This window comes from Westerdykella ornata, assembly GCF_010094085.1.
Source record: "Westerdykella ornata strain CBS 379.55 unplaced genomic scaffold EI97scaffold_1, whole genome shotgun sequence".
In the NCBI taxonomy this organism is placed as follows: Eukaryota; Fungi; Ascomycota; class Dothideomycetes; order Pleosporales; family Sporormiaceae; genus Westerdykella; species Westerdykella ornata.
This window is the reverse complement of record NW_022986851.1, coordinates 2,420,191-2,436,952: the sequence shown is the minus strand read 5'-3', so window position 1 is coordinate 2,436,952 and position 16,762 is coordinate 2,420,191. Positions and strand designations below refer to the sequence as shown.

General features: G+C 52.9%; 8 protein-coding genes and 1 non-coding gene across 9 annotated transcripts; 5 read left to right on the top strand and 4 right to left on the bottom strand.

Annotated features, from left to right (window-relative positions):
• The first annotated feature begins 268 nt into the window (after nucleotides 1-268).
• EI97DRAFT_429528 (uncharacterized protein) lies at nucleotides 269-1,228 on the top strand. Its single transcript, XM_033797460.1, has 3 exons — nucleotides 269-414; nucleotides 471-529; nucleotides 662-1,228. Exons 1-3 carry the CDS (start codon nucleotides 379-381, stop codon nucleotides 798-800), a joined length of 234 nt encoding a protein of 77 aa, XP_033659046.1. The 5' UTR covers nucleotides 269-378; the 3' UTR covers nucleotides 801-1,228.
• EI97DRAFT_390239 (RCC1/BLIP-II) lies at nucleotides 1,010-3,550 on the bottom strand. The gene is made up of 3 exons (XM_033796219.1): nucleotides 3,105-3,550; nucleotides 2,994-3,056; nucleotides 1,010-2,939 (listed from the first exon to the last, which is right to left on the bottom strand). Exons 1-3 carry the CDS (start codon nucleotides 3,208-3,210, stop codon nucleotides 1,387-1,389), a joined length of 1,722 nt encoding a protein of 573 aa, XP_033659045.1. The 5' UTR covers nucleotides 3,211-3,550; the 3' UTR covers nucleotides 1,010-1,386.
• Nucleotides 3,414-5,716, top strand: EI97DRAFT_429526 (ser/Thr protein phosphatase-like protein family). Its single transcript, XM_033797459.1, has 2 exons — nucleotides 3,414-3,780; nucleotides 3,834-5,716. The coding sequence occupies exons 1-2, from the start codon at nucleotides 3,614-3,616 to the stop codon at nucleotides 5,560-5,562; spliced, it is 1,896 nt and encodes a 631-aa protein (XP_033659044.1). The 5' UTR covers nucleotides 3,414-3,613; the 3' UTR covers nucleotides 5,563-5,716.
• Nucleotides 5,717-6,132: 416 nt separating this feature from the next.
• On the top strand, nucleotides 6,133-6,218 carry EI97DRAFT_t10. The gene has a single exon. It is a non-coding gene; the product is annotated as a tRNA-Trp (tRNA).
• A 521-nt stretch (nucleotides 6,219-6,739) lies between these two features.
• Nucleotides 6,740-7,956, bottom strand: EI97DRAFT_31423 (uricase). Its single transcript, XM_033794634.1, has 3 exons — nucleotides 7,660-7,956; nucleotides 6,966-7,606; nucleotides 6,740-6,906 (listed from the first exon to the last, which is right to left on the bottom strand). The coding sequence occupies exons 1-3, from the start codon at nucleotides 7,794-7,796 to the stop codon at nucleotides 6,782-6,784; spliced, it is 903 nt and encodes a 300-aa protein (XP_033659043.1). The 5' UTR covers nucleotides 7,797-7,956; the 3' UTR covers nucleotides 6,740-6,781.
• EI97DRAFT_31355 (uncharacterized protein) lies at nucleotides 7,801-8,521 on the bottom strand. Its single transcript, XM_033794625.1, has one exon. It carries the CDS (start codon nucleotides 8,389-8,391, stop codon nucleotides 7,909-7,911), a length of 483 nt encoding a protein of 160 aa, XP_033659042.1. The 5' UTR covers nucleotides 8,392-8,521; the 3' UTR covers nucleotides 7,801-7,908.
• Nucleotides 8,522-8,650: 129 nt separating this feature from the next.
• Nucleotides 8,651-12,740, top strand: EI97DRAFT_454687 (uncharacterized protein; the record flags this gene model as incomplete). Its single annotated transcript, XM_033800568.1, has 3 exons — nucleotides 8,651-12,172; nucleotides 12,220-12,383; nucleotides 12,437-12,740. 3 exons carry the CDS (start codon nucleotides 8,651-8,653, stop codon nucleotides 12,738-12,740), a joined length of 3,990 nt encoding a protein of 1,329 aa, XP_033659041.1.
• A 482-nt stretch (nucleotides 12,741-13,222) lies between these two features.
• EI97DRAFT_429522 (uncharacterized protein) lies at nucleotides 13,223-13,489 on the bottom strand (the record flags this gene model as incomplete). Its single annotated transcript, XM_033797458.1, has 2 exons — nucleotides 13,302-13,489; nucleotides 13,223-13,248 (listed from the first exon to the last, which is right to left on the bottom strand). Exons 1-2 carry the CDS (start codon nucleotides 13,451-13,453, stop codon nucleotides 13,224-13,226), a joined length of 177 nt encoding a protein of 58 aa, XP_033659040.1. The 5' UTR covers nucleotides 13,454-13,489.
• A 548-nt stretch (nucleotides 13,490-14,037) lies between these two features.
• On the top strand, nucleotides 14,038-16,416 carry EI97DRAFT_390227 (uncharacterized protein). Its single transcript, XM_033796218.1, has 2 exons — nucleotides 14,038-14,169; nucleotides 14,263-16,416. The coding sequence occupies exon 2, from the start codon at nucleotides 14,446-14,448 to the stop codon at nucleotides 16,141-16,143; it is 1,698 nt and encodes a 565-aa protein (XP_033659039.1). The 5' UTR covers nucleotides 14,038-14,169; nucleotides 14,263-14,445; the 3' UTR covers nucleotides 16,144-16,416.
• Nucleotides 16,417-16,762: the final 346 nt, after the last annotated feature.

The window sequence follows — 16,762 nt, the reverse complement described above, 5'->3', positions numbered from 1 at the left end:
CCGCCCCTTCCATTTTCCGCTTCAAAGCCGGCGACTCAGTTGCAGGCGCCATATTTGAATGGCAATGACAAGATTGTGCAAACCGAGCGCGTGGGTATATGGCGATGTTAAAAGAGCGAAACCGCGAACTACGGGATACTCGCGAAGCCAAGAGTTCGAAATATTTTTGAGACGAAGCGGTCCGAGCTCCTGCTCGACCGGCGGAAGAACCGAACGCCGAGCTTGGCGCGCGGGTGGTTTCCTGACCACAATTTCTTTGATAGATGCGCGCAGATAGAGAACCAACGCCTCACAACTGTTGTTTCGCGAATACTCGCGCCGGCGCATATACGGGAGCAACGAATACGACTTTATTACCGAACGGATACATCATTCAAGATGATCATTCCTGTGCGCTGCTTCTCCTGCGGAAAGGTGCGCAAGTCTGTCAAGGCGCCATCAAACAAGAACATCTACTAACGTCTATAAAGGTCATCGGCGACCTCTGGGAACGCTACCTTCAGATGATCGACGAGGGCATGCCTGACGGGTAAATCACTCCCTTCTATACTATCCAACCATCCGCCCTTCACCTTCTCCGTAGACACGCTCCCGACACCATGCCGCCTTCCATACAAAGTACGATCTCGTGACAGAAAACTGAAGCTAATGTCCTTTCCAGCGATGCCATAGACGCTCTCAACCTACGCCGCTACTGCTGCCGTCGTATGGTCCTCACCCACGTCGACCTCATCGAGAAGCTCCTCAAATACAACGCCGCAGAGCGCGAGCAACAGCGGGCTATTCAAAGGCAGAGATGATTTGAAACAAGCATTGAGAATGGAGGAGTGATTGAAGGATGGCGAAGCCCACCGGGGCACTCCTATAGCATTTGCGCGGCGTTTATGGTCTGGTTTACGGAATGATGGTGGCGGGAATATCTGGTGCGGCTAGGTGTCTGAGGGCCTGTCGCAATGGAAAGATTATTTGGTGCCTTCGATATGCTCTGCAACTCTGCAAGATTTGGTGTGGCCTGGTGCAGCTATGCGTTTCTCGCGAGCAAATTCCTTGCTAATCATCACCAGATAATAAGAAGATGAGTCCCTTTCGCATGTCTTGGAGGGCAAAGCAACCTGTATTCCTCACAATCTTGAAAAGGACCCATGGTTTTCCGTCGTCCTCATAAGAAATCGTCCATAAACGGACAGTGTAGGTACACACATTCCTTACATAGGCAATCCAACCCCAGAGAAGCAGAACCCCGCGCTATGCAGCTGCCCGCCCCTGCTCTGAAAACCTTGAAAGTACAGCCCACCGGAACGCCATGTCATGAAAAGGCCACCATTAAATCAATCCAAAAGAGAAAGATTACAAGGGTCTGCCACCCTCTCATCACATAACACGCCGTTAAGAACTCTCCTTCTGGCTGGCGACGATGGAGTACTGACCACCAGCACCCGCCCAGACAAGCTTGATATCCCTCACCGCGGTATTCTCGATGCGAGTGGGGACCGTGATATCATCATCGGTGCCCTGGCCGGTCTGGTAGTTAGCGGAGAAACCCCACGAATAAGCTCTGCCCGCGCTGTCGATCGCGATGGTATGATCGGGACCGCAGGTTGCCATGACGATGTCCTTTAGGCCAGGGATAGGCGTCGGCTCAATAAGAATCTTGGGCTTGCCGTTCTCGCCCTTGAGCAGTTTCTCGTCACCTTCGATGGCGTTCAGCTTCTCGGCGGAAAGCCCAGTCTGAGCGCTGTCACAACGTCCCCATACCAGCAGTTCACCAGATTTGGTCACTGCGGCGTTGTGGTGAGAGCCACCCGCCAGAGCAATGACATCCTTGTCCTCAAGGCTTTGGATAATCTTGGGTGTCGGGACGGTCGCGGTGTCTTCTCCAGCGTTGTCAGGATAACCAGTTTCGGCGTAATTATTCGCTCCCCAGGCCCATACATGGCCATCGGTACCAATTGCCATGCTGTGGTAGTCGCCGCAGGCGATCTGAGCAATCTTCTGGCTGGCCCGCTTTACTGAAGAGTCATGGAATCCCACACGATTGGGAAGCAGAGATTCTATAAGACTGCGTTCAATCACGCGCCGTCCAAGCTGGTTCTGCTGACCGTTACCCCAAGCCCAGACATGACCATCTTTGTCAACTGCAAGAACGTGGTTTGTGCCGCAGGCGATCTGAGTAATCTTCTTGAGGCTGTCGATGTAGACTGGCGTTCGTGCGGTATTGATGGTCTTAGTGAAGCCTAGAACACCTTCGTTCTTGCGGAAGGTGCCCCATCCGTACACAGCACCCTCGGTCGTAAGAGCAAAGGAACAGCTGTCGCCGGCAGCAACGTCAACGAAGACGGTATCTTCAGGGAAATGGTCCGATGATAACGCAGTAGGAGTAGCCTCAAGGTCGTTGAGGCCACCGGTGGGATCATCCTCTGAATCGGAGTCGGATCCTGCACCATCAATGTCCTTCATCTTGACTACGGCGTTGGACGTGTCGCGTCCCAGCGCACCATTATCGTTGACGCCCCAAGTCAGAATCTTATTGTCCTTCGTGAGCGCAACAACATGCATGCCACCGGTAGCAATGCGAACCACGTTGTGGTTCGTCAGCATTTCATTGAAACGCGGTCGCTTGACGTCGATGGCCTTCTTGGTCGCGCCGAAGCCCAGTTCGCCAGAGCTTCCTTCACCAAACACGAAGACCTTCAGCGGCTCGGTGTAGCGCAACTGATTGATCTCGACCTTCTTGCCGCGCCGCAGCGGGCCCTTCGGCTTCGGTTTTGTCACCTCTCTGGCTTCTACGGACTTCTTTCGCACCCTCTTGGGCGCCGGCTTAGGCTCTGCCTCATCTTCGATTTCGTCCTTCTTGCGCTTTGCGGCGGCCTTCTTGTCGTCAATATCCTCCGGAGCAGGGGTTGGGGTTGCGGTGCTCTTTGATCGACCGCGTTTCGTGACTACATGGGAAGTCAGCACGGAATGTCAAGTTGGAAGGCAAGGGATTTATTTACCCTTCAGAGAAGTCGTCGTATCGCCATTTGTCTTTGGCTCAGCCTTTTTTCTTGAGGCGGTGACTGGACCCTTGTTAGAAATATCCTCGAAACGCGACTCCCTCTTCTTGCCTTTAGTTTTCGCGACGGTTGTTTTCTTGGCGACAGTAACAGTCCCATTGACTTCCTTATCGATGGGTTTCGCGGGAGGTTCACGCGCAGATCGACGTGGAGGCATTTCCAAAGTGCAACTAACGAAAAGCTGCTTGCGCGAGGCGGGTTGGGTTGATGAGAAGAAGTTGGTGCGTTGTCTGTGATGTTTTTCAAAGAAATGCGAACCAGGGTTGAGAACCGAACAGGGGTTGGAGCTGTTTATAGCTGAGTCAGCACCGTCACCCAGCCGCTCCCAACTTGGAATGCAACACAGGCCTGCCTCGGTACGTTGATATCAGCAGATGAAAGTGCGCTCAGCTCCAAAAGGTCCAGGTATCGAAGTTCCGTATCAGCGCGTGGTGAAGAAGGTCTCGACCTGAATGAGTTGGGATGAAAAGCGGCAGCAGGCACCCAGCAACTCAACACCGTAGATCTACACGACAAAGATCCACATCGCGATCCTGTGTAGAATCATCAATGTCAGCAAAATGACCGTCTTAATAATAGCTGCATCGTTTCTCCTGCAGCTAGCCTTATGTGCGCAACCGTCAGCCCCGTCCCCGGTTGCAGCGCCCCTGCGTGAGCTTTCTTGGGGACAGCTGAACTTCTTGCACACAACGGATATACACGGCTGGTGGGGAGGGCATCTTCAGGAGTAAGTGCTAGAATCCACACCATCGAGAAGCCAACCGTCGTAATATTTCCTAGGCCTTCGTACTCTGCCGATTGGGGCGACTATATCTCGTTCGCTGAACATCTTCATGACAAAGCCGATGCTGAAGGCTCGGACTTATTGCTCATCGACACCGGCGATCGGATAGAAGGAAATGCTATTTATGACAGTTCGAAACCTCGCGGGAAGTTCACCTACGAGATAGCCAAGGAGCAGCATATCGATCTCATATGTTCCGGCAATCATGAGTTATACAAGCAGAACTCCTCGGAGGGAGAGTACTACCACACAGTTCCCGATTTCAAAGGCCACTACATCGCCTCCAACCTGGACATCTACAGCCCCGAGACGGGAGAGCTGCAGCCTCTGGCCCCTCGGTTCAAGAAATTCAAGACGAAGAATCAAGGTATTCGGATCTTAGCCTTCGGCTTCATCTTTGACTTCACACGCAATGCAAAAAACACCGTCATTCACAGAGTCCGCGACACGGTAGAAGAACCCTGGTTCAAAGAAGCCATACGTGATAGAGACGTGGATCTCATAATCGTTTTCGGCCATGTGGACATACGCTCGGACGAGTATGCCACTCTGTACGCCACCCTCCGCAAAGCTTACTGGGACACTCCGATCCAGCTTTTCGGCGGTCACTCACACATCCGAGACTACAAGATCTTCGACGACAAATCCGTGGCCTTGGAAAGCGGCCGCTACATGGAGACTCTTGGATTCATGTCCATTTCTGGGCTCTCCACGGGCGGCACCAAGCGAGTCCCTGCCACACCGCAGAAGTCCACACTCACATTCTCCCGCATGTACATCGACAACAATCTCTTCTCCATGCACCATCACAGCGGCAAAGACGAATCCAGCTTCCCCACTGTTCACGGACTCAACGTATCCGCCCAAATCAACCGGGCCCGCCACGCGCTGAGCCTGAACCGCCTCTACGGCTGCGCTCCGCATGATTTCTGGGTGAACCGGCGCCCTTATCCGCACGAAGAAAGCATATTTTCCTGGCTTGAGAAAGAAATGCTACCAGACACCATCAGCACTTCTGAACGCTTCGTCAAACTTGGCAAGAAGGCTCTCGTGATCACCAATACGGGAAGTATCCGTTTCGACATCTTCAAAGGCGCATTCACGAAAGATACCACATTCCTCGTCTCGCCGTTTACCAGCGGCTTGAGATATATCAAGGACGTGCCTTATGTGGCTGCGAGCCGTGTATTGCGCCTGCTGAATAGCGAGGGACCGATTCTGGAGGCGTTGAGGGAGGGGAAAGTGTTTCTGGATCCGCCGGAGATGGCGGCTGCGAGGTTGCGGCCGGGATTCTTCTCTTCATCCCGCGGCTCGATCGGATTCCAGGGGGTCGATGCGAAGGGGCAGTCGCGACTTTCGTCTGCCGGTGACAATGAGAGTATCTTTCCAGGGTACACCACGTATGATGATGCTGGCACAGATGGAGATGATACAGTGCATTCGCCTATTCAGTTCTACGAGGTGCCGAATTGTATCCAAGCTCCTGTTGGATTCTCCACACATGAGCATGCTGAAGCGGGAGAGAAGCTGGAACTCCCTGAAACGGTCGACCTCATCTACAATGAATTCATTGAGAAATGGATTCTCATGGCGCTAGAGTATTTGGGGGAGAGGTACGATGTGGAAGATACGGAGTATTATTTCCCTGGCAAGAGCTTCACGGAGCTGATGACGGAGTGGGTGAGGGATCACTGGGGTGTGAATGGGAAGACGTGTTCGTCATAGTGGCTTTGCAGTGTAAATAAATGGCCATATGCATCGGAGTCAGCATGGGAATGGGTCTTGACGATGAGAGATATTTGCACTGGCAGTGATCTCTATGTCCTTGGGCCTGATAATGAGAGAAGATATAGAAATGCTATCTCCGCGAGGACGATTATATACCTATCCCGGAGTGCGCCTGCACTTACTTGCTTAGCTTGCTGGGTGGTTACCTTGACACTCGTCCAGCGATAGATTCAACAACAACTAACCAGGATAACGCACGGATATCTAGCTCAGGTATGGATCACACCGAACATCGATTTTCCTGGGACACGAACTGTGGTTTTTCGTAAACCTGGAAGCGATACCAGGGACAAAGACGGATGTTATCTCTACTAAAAGCTAGCAAACGGGATTGCAAAGCCCCACGAGAGACGATATATTACATCCTGCACCACCCCGCACCCCGGTAAGGGCCCCGCCGCGCTTTTCTACCCATCCTAACATTGAAATCCTTTCCTCCAAGGTATCCTTGTTTGCCAAAGCACACTTATCTTATAAACTTCAAAACTGCAAAATATTACATCAACAGGACCTATGGCGCAACGGTAGCGCGTCTGATTCCAGTCTTATTCGGAATCTCCAGAAGGTTAGCCGTTCGAATCGGCTTAGGTTCAATTCCTACAATCTTCTCTTTTTTGCTTTTCTTTCGCTTCTCAAAGCGGCGTTGAATACTCATGAATCGTTTTGACCCACGACACAGAGATGACGAGGAAGGAGAAGTAGAAGATCGGCGGGGTGTCCTGTTCTTTCTTGATCTAATTGTCGTTTTGTTTTTTATCTTTATTTGGTGGGCGTGGAGGTGTGGAGGCAATCGTTTTCCTAACACATTCATATGTGCAGAGAGGATTTACTATGCAAAAGTTTTACATTTCGAACAATGGTCAACTGAAATCCCTATTATATATCAAAAATCAACTGCGCAGCCCGCTGCAGTAGAACTTCACAAACATACATCAGACCAACGGTGTTCCATGGTTGATATGCCTCTTTTTTCATTCGACATAGAGAATATTCATCAAAATATACGTTTACATTTCCATTACATGTCTCTGAAAATACGTACAAGTTTCACTACCGCAAGACCGCACGCTTAGCTTACTCTATGTACATGTGGATCCAATCGTAGCCCATCCCAGACCGGAAACAGAAGGGAAATATCATCACTTCCCAACACAGGTTACAACTTGGCCTTGGAGCTCTTGCGGGTGACTGTGCATTGGATCAGACCGTTGGGATCGGTCTGCGGTGCGAAGACAGTGGCGTCCTTGCCGGTGTTCTTGAGGCCTTTGTGCCAGCTCAGATCTAAAAATTGGTTAGCAAGCATAGCCATCGAAAAGTAGGAATAGCGTAAAAACACATACCAACTTCAAAATAATGCTTGTTCGGCAGCGAGTAATCCACGGCTTCCACCAGCGGCACAGCAGCCAAAATCCGGTCGCACATCTTGTACATGGTCGCCTGCACGCTGGCGCTATTGTCCTCAGCGAACACCTTCAGCGTAATATCCCTCGCGGCCTGCCACGCGGCGTCGAAATCCACCTGCTCCACCTCCGCGAGCGACTTGAACAGCTTCCACTTCCAGCCCGCCTCGATCTCCGTGCTGAGAATCCTGTCCCAAGTCTCCGCCAGCCGGGTATACTCGTCGCGATGGAAGCCATGGAACGCCGACCCCGTGCTCTTCAGCACAAGCAGCTTCTCGATCTTGGAGCGGAGAGATATCCCCTCGTTTTCCCTCGTCACGGACTCGACGACGCGGACTTCGGCGCCGTCGCGGAGGAAAGAGTGTGGGTGAGGCTTGCCGTCGACGGTCATGCGGGTCCATCGATGCTGCACGATCTTGACGTGCGCGGCGTGGATGTGCGGGTACTGAGTGATGAAGTGCGTTCCGAGGACGGCGGCGAACTTCTCGGGCGGGCTGATGGGGTGCTGCTTTGCGAGGATGTAGACGGTTTGCTTCTGGGTGTCGGTTGCGACGACGACGGAGTTGTCGGCTTGGGTGTAGCTGCGCGGAAGTCAGAATCTAGACATTCGTCGATGTTAAAAGAGGGGGCGTACGAGGTCTCGATGTCGCCTTCCAGGAGGACTTGAACAGTTTGCTCGACTACTGTGTGGACGCCGGTTTGCTCGTTCTTGTCGACCTTGTAGAGGCGGACGTTGTCCTTGCCGTAGCGTGCGTAGCTTAGCTGAGACATTGTGAGAGAACGGGTGTTAGAGGCGAATCAACAATATGTCAGAAGGATCTGAAGGATAAAAGCAAGAAATGCAGGTTCTCTAATATTGCTTCAGTGAGGGCACAGAGTCTAGTCAGAGGTCTAATCGGAGTCGGAGACGGCCGACGTGGTACGATCTTTCCACTAACACAATTGGTCCACTGGGACAAGTCCTCGAGGCGTGTTGCGATGGTGCAAGAAGCTGTCCAGGCCCTGGTGGAGTTGGTCGTCGGCGGATTCCGACAGTCGTCGTGGGTCGGGAGCGCGTTCCTGAATGCTCGAGGACTAAAACGATAGACGGTCTACCTCTGACTGAGGTTATCGGCGTCACGCTGCTGGATGCGGCGACAACATGCCCTGTTCCTCGAGGCACGCTTTTCAACTGTTGCTTTTTTGTGAAGGCACGAAATTGAAGCCCTTCTGCAAGATCGATGCCGCTGACGTACTGCTGCACCGCTCCACCTGCACACAGCTCCCCGCCCGCCGCGGAGCGAGGCATGGACGGCTTGGCAGATCCGCAACTCGCGACGACAGGGAGACGTCCACTGCTTCCAGTCCGCATCGACGGATGGATCATTGACCATCGCCGTCGCTGCACATTCGTTGTGGTCGACGGGCTCCTACACACTCACTAGCCTTAACGTAGCACTACAGACCAAAGACTCCTGCTGCACTCAACAGCGACTACATCCTAGCCCCGCCCGCACAACTGCGCCTCGTATCAGCCATACTCGGACGTTCTGTTGCCGAACATACATGAGGAATGAGAAAGAGGAGGCCCACAGAGTGACACAGAGAATGCGATGCAGTTGGAGGACCTATGTTAAGGCAGATCCATGACGCCACCTGTGCGCTCAGCGAACCCCCCAGGCGAGGCGCCATCTTCAGACCAACCCTCACTGCTTGCACCCTCGCGCGGTAGAGATGGCCGCTCTCTGCCTTCGGCGGCCACCAGTACCATGGCCGGCTCCCGTAACATTGCCTCGTACGCCACCGCGATGACCGGAGCCCCCGGCAGCTTCAACTCCCAGCTAAAGACGACCCATACGCACGATGGCCGCCTTCGACCCGACTTCGATACACATGCCATCATCGTTGGCAATGACAGCACCACCACTTCTGAGCAGAGGCAGGCAGAGCTGCAGGACCAGATAGACAAGGAGACCAAGATAAAAGTGGGCTCGGAGAATCTGCTCGAGGCACTCAACGTGAAGAATGCGAAGAAGGATCAACGGATGGAAGTAGAGCGTCAGCTGAATATCTCCAACCACAAGCTTGCGCAGTTGAAATCTGTCTTAGCGGCTGAGATCCAGAAGGCGAAGGAAATCACGTCTCCACCGGCCGATCCGCAGAGCAGGCTCTCCTTTCTCTTTCGCCGAAACCTGTCACGGTCGCCTTCCCGGCACGTGGCTCAGAAACTGAATGAGCAAGAGGAGGAGACCGAGTCGCCCACGTTCCTTCTGGCCGAGATATTGCAGGCGCTGGAACTCAACGGGCTCCAACCTGAATATTACGTTAGCAAGGCCAATTTGCTCGTGGACTTGTTCAAACGCCATCCGACATTGAAGTACGATCTTGCGTGGTCCATCTTTGGCCTTAGGATGCAGACTCTGCTGCTCAGTGACAACCGAGAGGTCGTCGCCGCTGCATACCGCGTCATGAGGCACGCTATTACGGACCGCAGGTCATTGCAAATTATTCGTGGCCTCCATACGGACTACCTGGTCATTCTTTCCCTTGTCAAGGAGACGAAAGCCAGTGTCGAGCGAGAGCAGGCACTGAAGTTCGTTAGAGCGTTCTTAGATGTCAAGAACGGTGTTGAGGAGATCTCCAGAAGCGTCGTTCGCATCATTGTTGCAGTGGCCGAGCACACGGATGATCGTTTGCGAAACATTGCGCTGCTCACCTTGGCCGAGATCCTTGCTCGGAAACCGGCATTGATCGTTTCCGCCGGAGGTATGGGGCCTTTAACAGATGCTCTTGGTGAAGGGCATTACTTGGCAGCAAAGAGCATTAGCGGATCATTCCTTTACTTACTCGATACACCTCGGAGGAGAACGTACTTGAAGTCAGGTCACGAACTGGAAGCACCTTTTGCCACCTTTACCGATGTGGGAGCAGGCCATGGACATTCCCATGAGGAGAAGAGACTCAAGCAAAGCGCGGAAGCGATTGCAAGTTTGCTGAGAAGCTGGCCCGGCCTTTTGACCCTCTGTATGAATGATTTCTTAGCGATTCGATCCCTGATTCTGTCGCTGCAGGTTCCGGCTGCGCATGTGCGCACCATCGTGCTGGAGCTTTTGTCTGATATCCTCATGATCAAAGCCCCCTCTTGGTCGTCTTCATTCCTGGCCGGTCGCCGACTGACTACTTATGGGCGCGTTACAAATCTTAAGGACCAGCCGAATAAAGGGGAATCCGATGCTGGAGGCCAAACTGAAACAAACAAGTGGAACCTCTTGGAGCATTACGTAGCCATTGTATTGGCTGTATTCCTCCACGCTGGTTTAGTGCCTGCATTGCTGCTCGCCGAGCAAGAACCTCTTACGCTTGCATTGAAGAGAAAGACGACATTGCTACTTGGAGAAGTATTGAAGATGGCCAGTGAGCTTTTGCCTTCTTCATGGAGTGCGTCACTACAGGTACTGCCTGAGCTATTGCAGTCGGCAGCCAACTGGGGAAGCGAAGATCGCTTCAACGCCATCGGGACAATATATCAAGTGGACAGTGTGAACAGAACACTTTACAGATCTGGACCCACCTCGATTCACACCGGAAAAGCTGGTATAACAGACGATAGTAACAACGCGGCTCGGCAACCAGACAACAAGACTCAGGCAGCCATGCAAATGGACGAAGGACAGTTCCGCAATCTGATGCTCGAGACCCAGGTTTTGAACACTGTCAACTTCACCAAGTGGAGGTGGGACCTCATTCAGAACATTATCGAGGGCCCCCTGCTGAATGCCAAACGGCTGGACGAAGCAATAAAGGTCACAAAGTTCGTCCATCGTTTGCTAGGATTCTACAGGCCGTTCAAATGGCGCTTTTCGGCCACCAAGAATACCAAACCGAACCAGCGTTATGTGCGGGCCGGAAAGGCTCTCATACACAGCCTTCTCCAAAACCCGGAAGGTGTCCGCTATCTCAGCGAAAGCAAGTTCATCCGCCAAGTTGCGGAATGCCTCTCCCATTTTGACAGGATGAGCGGCCTTACGTCCGAGTCCCCGATATTCTCGGTGGACCGTTTGAACGACACATTGTCTGGCGGCTATTTTGCACTACTGGGTGAACTCACAAAAGATCCCAGAGGGATTCCCATTCTGGAACGATGGCGGGTCCTTAACATGTATTATCATATTGTTGATCTCACCGACCGGGACGATTTGATACGGCTAGTCCTCAGCTACATGGACTACACGCTGGATGGACACCCACGTATTATTCTTTCGAAGGCTATGACTGCGGGCTCCAAAGAGATCCGTATCTTCTCGACACGGCTGCTGCGGAAGTATGCAACGCGACCAATGCAGGGATCGGAATCCACTGGCGGCGTTGCTGAATGGGCGATCAAGCTACTCGTCACTCAGATATACGACCCTGAAGTCGAGGTTTGCGAGGTGGCCATCAAGATCCTTGAGGAGGCCTGCAATCAGACAGAGTCACTGGAATACGTCGTCAAATGCCGACCAGCGTTGGATCATCTCGGCGAGATTGGTGCTCCGCTGCTTCTCCGCTTCTTGTCGACGTCTGTTGGCTATCACTATTTGAATGAGTTGGATTACATTACACGAGAAATGGACGACTGGTTCCTGGGACGAAATGATACCTACGTCACCCTCATTGAAGCTTCATTAGCTCGAGCCTTTGCCGAGCTTACCGAGAAGCCGCAGCAGCCGCAGCCGCACGAAGACGTCCCCGAACATGTTGAGTACGGTATTGTACCGCCTCACTTCTACCGTGAACTCACCAGGACCAAGGAAGGTTGCAAGCTCCTTGAACAGAAAGGCCACTTTGACGAGTTTGCTGCGACAATTCGCGACTTTGCCCTGGAGGATGACGACGCGGAAACAATCCTGAAAGTCAAGGGTTGCTTGTGGGCAGTGGGGAACGTCGGGTCGATGGAGCTCGGTGCTCCTTTTCTCGAGAAATCGGACATCGTCAAGTGGATTGTCAAGATTGCGGAGACCTCTGAAGTCATGTCGCTGCGGGGAACAGCGTGCTACGTGCTGGGGTTGATCTCGCGAAGTCTGCATGGCCAGGAGATCTTGCTTGAGTATGGCTGGGACGGCGTGGTGAACGATTATGGCGAGTCGTTGGGCTTCTGTCTACCGACGGACTTCAAGAGGCTTTTCTCAGTATGTGGATAGCTCCCTAGTTTGTTTCCTCCTCTGACCTACTGCAGATTACGCCATGGGCTGCTAAGCCTGAAGATATGAGGGGCAAGGTGCCCTCAGAAGCCAAGGTAGCAGTTACGGATCCTGACCCGCTCAACGCCCGCATCCTGAGGCTTGTCACGGACCTGGGCAACACAGTGCTGACCAAGAAGGCAGCGAGCGATCTTCAAGCGTACGTGGAGTTTGCACGCGCAGCACCGAAGTTTCTTCGCTGACATGCAACAGTATCAAAACCAGGAAAGCACCAGGGTTCACTAAACCGGCCATGTTCCACAAGGTCATGCAGATTCTGGATGCGCATCATTTCCGCCTCCCAGCATGCCGGTTCGTGCTGGATCTGTTTGACAGAGGTGTGCTGCGCCAGATTGTGCTGGAAGAAGAAGAGGAAGATGAAGGTGAGGAAGAAGGGGAGGAAGAAGGGGAGGGGGAGGAAGAGGAGACTAGCAGCGAGGAAGATGATAGCGAAGAGAGCGATGACTCCGAATCCCAACGGGGTGTTCGACGCGCCAGCACCAATGGCGAGGACTAGGTGACCCTGCATCTTCCTGTCGCTCGCTCGCCTCTGCAGCTTGATTGGCATCGTCTCGACTATTCGGCGTAGTGGCGGGAAAGGGGTTCTGTTCATGGCTATGTGGAATCTTTTGCATCGTTTTGTTTCCTGCCGATATGGGCGTTTGGGTAGCACTCGGAGGGGCGGTCGGAAAGGGAGTTGAGTCGGGGACGGGCGGTTTTGGTTTGTACTGCATTATTCTACAACTGGTGCACTGGAATACCCAATGGGATACCGACGTTCACTTTTATTCTCACTGCCTGGGTACTACTCTGTGTAGGTTTCCACGACAAAACCAGCCTTGAGCCCCTTCCAGCTTGTTCTGCGGAAAGGAAAGGTTCATTTGCACAAATAATATGTAGTGCTCGATGCACTGATTCGGTTGAAGACTCCGTTCGGACTTGGAAGTCGAAGTCTCGTCCGCGCCCCTGGAACTTTCAAGGTTCAAATTCGCGGTCTGCATTAAATGCTTCCAGCCAGAACCAGACTTATATTATTTGAGGTTAAAACGGTATCACTCGAATCATAATAGGTACTGACTCTATTTGCCAGACGCTGTGAATGGCGGACCACATGTGTTTGAGCCACCTGGAGATTCCAATCACATGTCGGCCGCAAAGGCTAGGCGCTGCATCAATGACGCTTCCATGCCATGGTTTGCGGTGGGCAATAGCGGTTGGGCCTGCGATCATTTCTTCGATTCGTTCCATTTCATTGCACGCAAGCGGTGAGTAATGGGTAAAGCACATGCATATGGTAAGTAAAGTAAGGCTTGAAACCGCGATGGACTTCTAATAGACCAGTATATCGAGACCAAGGGGTTGTATCCTAGGGGATTTTACGAACCCCACCGTTACCCGAATACAGTGGTCTTCGGACCCGCAACCTCCGGTTGGCATGTGGTGCGAGTAGTCCGCTCACATAATAAGTGCCAAGAAACGCTAGCTTTAGCACGCAAACAGCCTTACAACAACAATAACGTAACTAGCAGATGTAATTGTTGTAATAATACTCTTTGCAGGTTAAGCTTCTAAAATATGTAATTTTTTTAGAAAAGCGGACGTTGTAGCGTTACCCTAGAGCTGGGTAAAATACAGGAGAGATTGAAGTTTTGATGTTCCTCGGGTTTAGCGCCACTTGGCACCGGCCCTTCCAAGGTTACTTTCTTGGAGCACCTCCGTACCATGACTACCGTCTCTCCCGATCTCCTACGTCCTACAACCCAAAAGCGGTTTAATAGGCGTCGTCAATCGAACTCCAGCTGTCGTCAAAGGCCGTGACCTTTACAGAGTAGCTGCTGGCGCCCTGCTTTTGACTCGGCCATGTCTACATTGTGCCATAACCATGCTCGGTCCAACATCCACCATCATCATTACTCTTTGCGGCGTTATATGCTAACGACTATAATGTAGGTGTCATTGCGCTTTTGAATATAGACTAAAGAACACCTTCGCAACTCACCGCCATGGCTTCTTGCTTCTTTCTAACCATCTTCTTGCAGAGTGCGTATGCTTAGTCTGCCGGACTGACACCTACACTTATTCCCGGTTTCCGAGCTACCTGCACTCCTCCGCTCATCCTCCCACACCTGACGACCAGCGTCCACCTCCTTCCGGCAGTTGGAAGAGGTGGCTTGATGAAGGTGCGAAACTGAGATAAGACACCGAGTCTATCAAATCTCTTCATGGATTCTGCTCCTGGCGTAAACACCATCTCAGGAGAAGACGGTATCGTAGCGGGAGCTCCCAAGCCACCACCACCACCCGACTTCGTCTTCGGATCCTTTCCTCCTAAGGCCGTGGAGCCAGCCAACCTCCTCTCCCATGCCCCCGGCGAGAACGACCAGGATCACGGCCTGAGAGAGGTCGTCCGTTTCTTCCAGTGCTGCAAATGCTCGAGATTGTTCCGGTCGCCGGTGACGTTGGGGTGCGGCCACCCTTTCTGTCGGAATTGCCTCGAGCTGGAAGAAGATGGTACTCCGCTGGAGAACGAGTCTCCGCAGGATACTGCGGAGGTGCCTTGTCCCTTGTGCGGACGCAGGACCCCCTTGTGTCTTATACGACCGGATGTTAGCTTCACGAAGATCATGTATCTCGTAAGAGATGTACTCGCTGCAGCCATACGGCAGAGTCCACAGACACCTATCGCCTTGAAGGAAGAAGCCATGGACGGAGGACCCCCTGCGATAGCCTCGGATCGCTTCACGTATCCTCACGGCGGTAGATTATTAGCAACCTTTGCCATGGCCGATAAAGGCCTGCTCCGATATCCTGCCACCGTCATCTACGAGGACCATCCTCGTGCCGACAATGATCGTCTAGACGCTGCCCTCCTTGGCCAACTGCGTCTGGCATTGCGCCCGGAGCTCGACTGCCCCATCTGTCAGTCCATCCTTCTCAAGCCGACAACACTATCATGCGGCCATACCTTCTGCAGACACTGCATCTTCCGCGCGTCCGACAACACGGGTTCCTGCAGATGTCCCGTCTGCCGCGAGCCGATCCGCTTCGTGAACAAGTACAAGGGCCTCCCGACGAACGAGTGGCTGGTCTCTCTCGTCGACAGCCTCTACTCCGAGGAAATCTTCGAGTGGGGATGCACCGTCCGCGAAGACGAGCAACCGGGCACTACCCACATGCCCATGCCCTTATTCATCTGCGCCGCCCTCTTCCCCGGCCTCCGCTGCACCTTCCAAGTCTTCGAGGAACAGTACCGCCTCATGATCCGCAGATGTATCCAACACGGCGACCGAACCTTCGGCGTGGTCATGCGCAACATGGACAAAGCCCCGCAAGGCCCTCTCGGAATCACGGACTTCATGGAGTACGGCACCATGATGCAAATCGTCGCATGGGAGTACAAACCCGACGGCCGCTCCCTCATTCAAGCCCGCGGCCTGCACCGTTTCCGCATCGTGCAACACGGCGTACACGACGGATACAGGGTCGCCGATGTTGTGAGAGTGGACGACCTTTCCTTGGACGAGGAAATTAGGGCGGAGCGGAGGGAAATGGCAATTGCCAGACATCTTCGGTCTCGCGTGCCTGACAACGCCGACGAACCCTTACCACTACCACGACAACCGTCGAGATCGACATGGCCTTATCCTCCAGAACTGAACTCCCTCAACATGTTCGAGGTCCACGACCGCGTCCTCGCGCTAGTAAACCAACTCCTCTCCACCATCAACGACGCCAAGAGCGAGCGCACGCGGAGACTCTACGGCGAGTGTCTCGGCAATCCGTATTGGGCTGCCATGGCGTGCGGCATGCCGAGCGAGCTGCGGTATGAGATGCTCGTGACGTTGAGTGAGAGGGAGAGGCTGAAGATGGCGTATGGGTATGTGGTGGGTTTGCTGGGGAGGATAAAGGGGGATGGGTAGGTGGATGCGGCGTTTTGTGTGGTGGATGAGGAGTATGGATGATTCGTGGGTATAGGGGGGAGAGGGGTGAGTGTGGTATTTTGTAGGGGCGTTGGACTTGGTTGCGCTTTGTTGCGTGGTGAGGGAGGGAGTTGTAGGGATGGGGAGTGTGGGTGATTTGTGGGTGTAGGGGGGTTGGGTTTTGCTCTGTTGCGGGGTGAGGGAGGGAGTTTTTGGTGCTAATTGGGCTTTTTTGTTGTCACTCATAGATGGCGTTGTGGAACTACGGAGGGGTTTTATTTAACTGGAATTTCGCATAGAGTCCATATTCGTATAATATGATGAACCATTTTCTTCGCTTCAGAGCGCTGGGAGTCTTTGGCTGTTTCTCATTTAAACTTCTTTCTGCCTCTGTATCAATGTACCCTCCCATCACGACTACGACTCCAAATTCATCACCTACTATTACCACAAAACACATACTTCGTCGACGCCTCTGCATCGCCCTCCTACACTATCGCATGACAACCCTTCTTACTCCACCTGTCATCTCAGCAGGCCATCAGCGTCAGTCTTTTCTTTCCTTGAAAATGGACGCGCGTAACAACATCATATACTCTTCTCTGCTCTACTCTTCTCT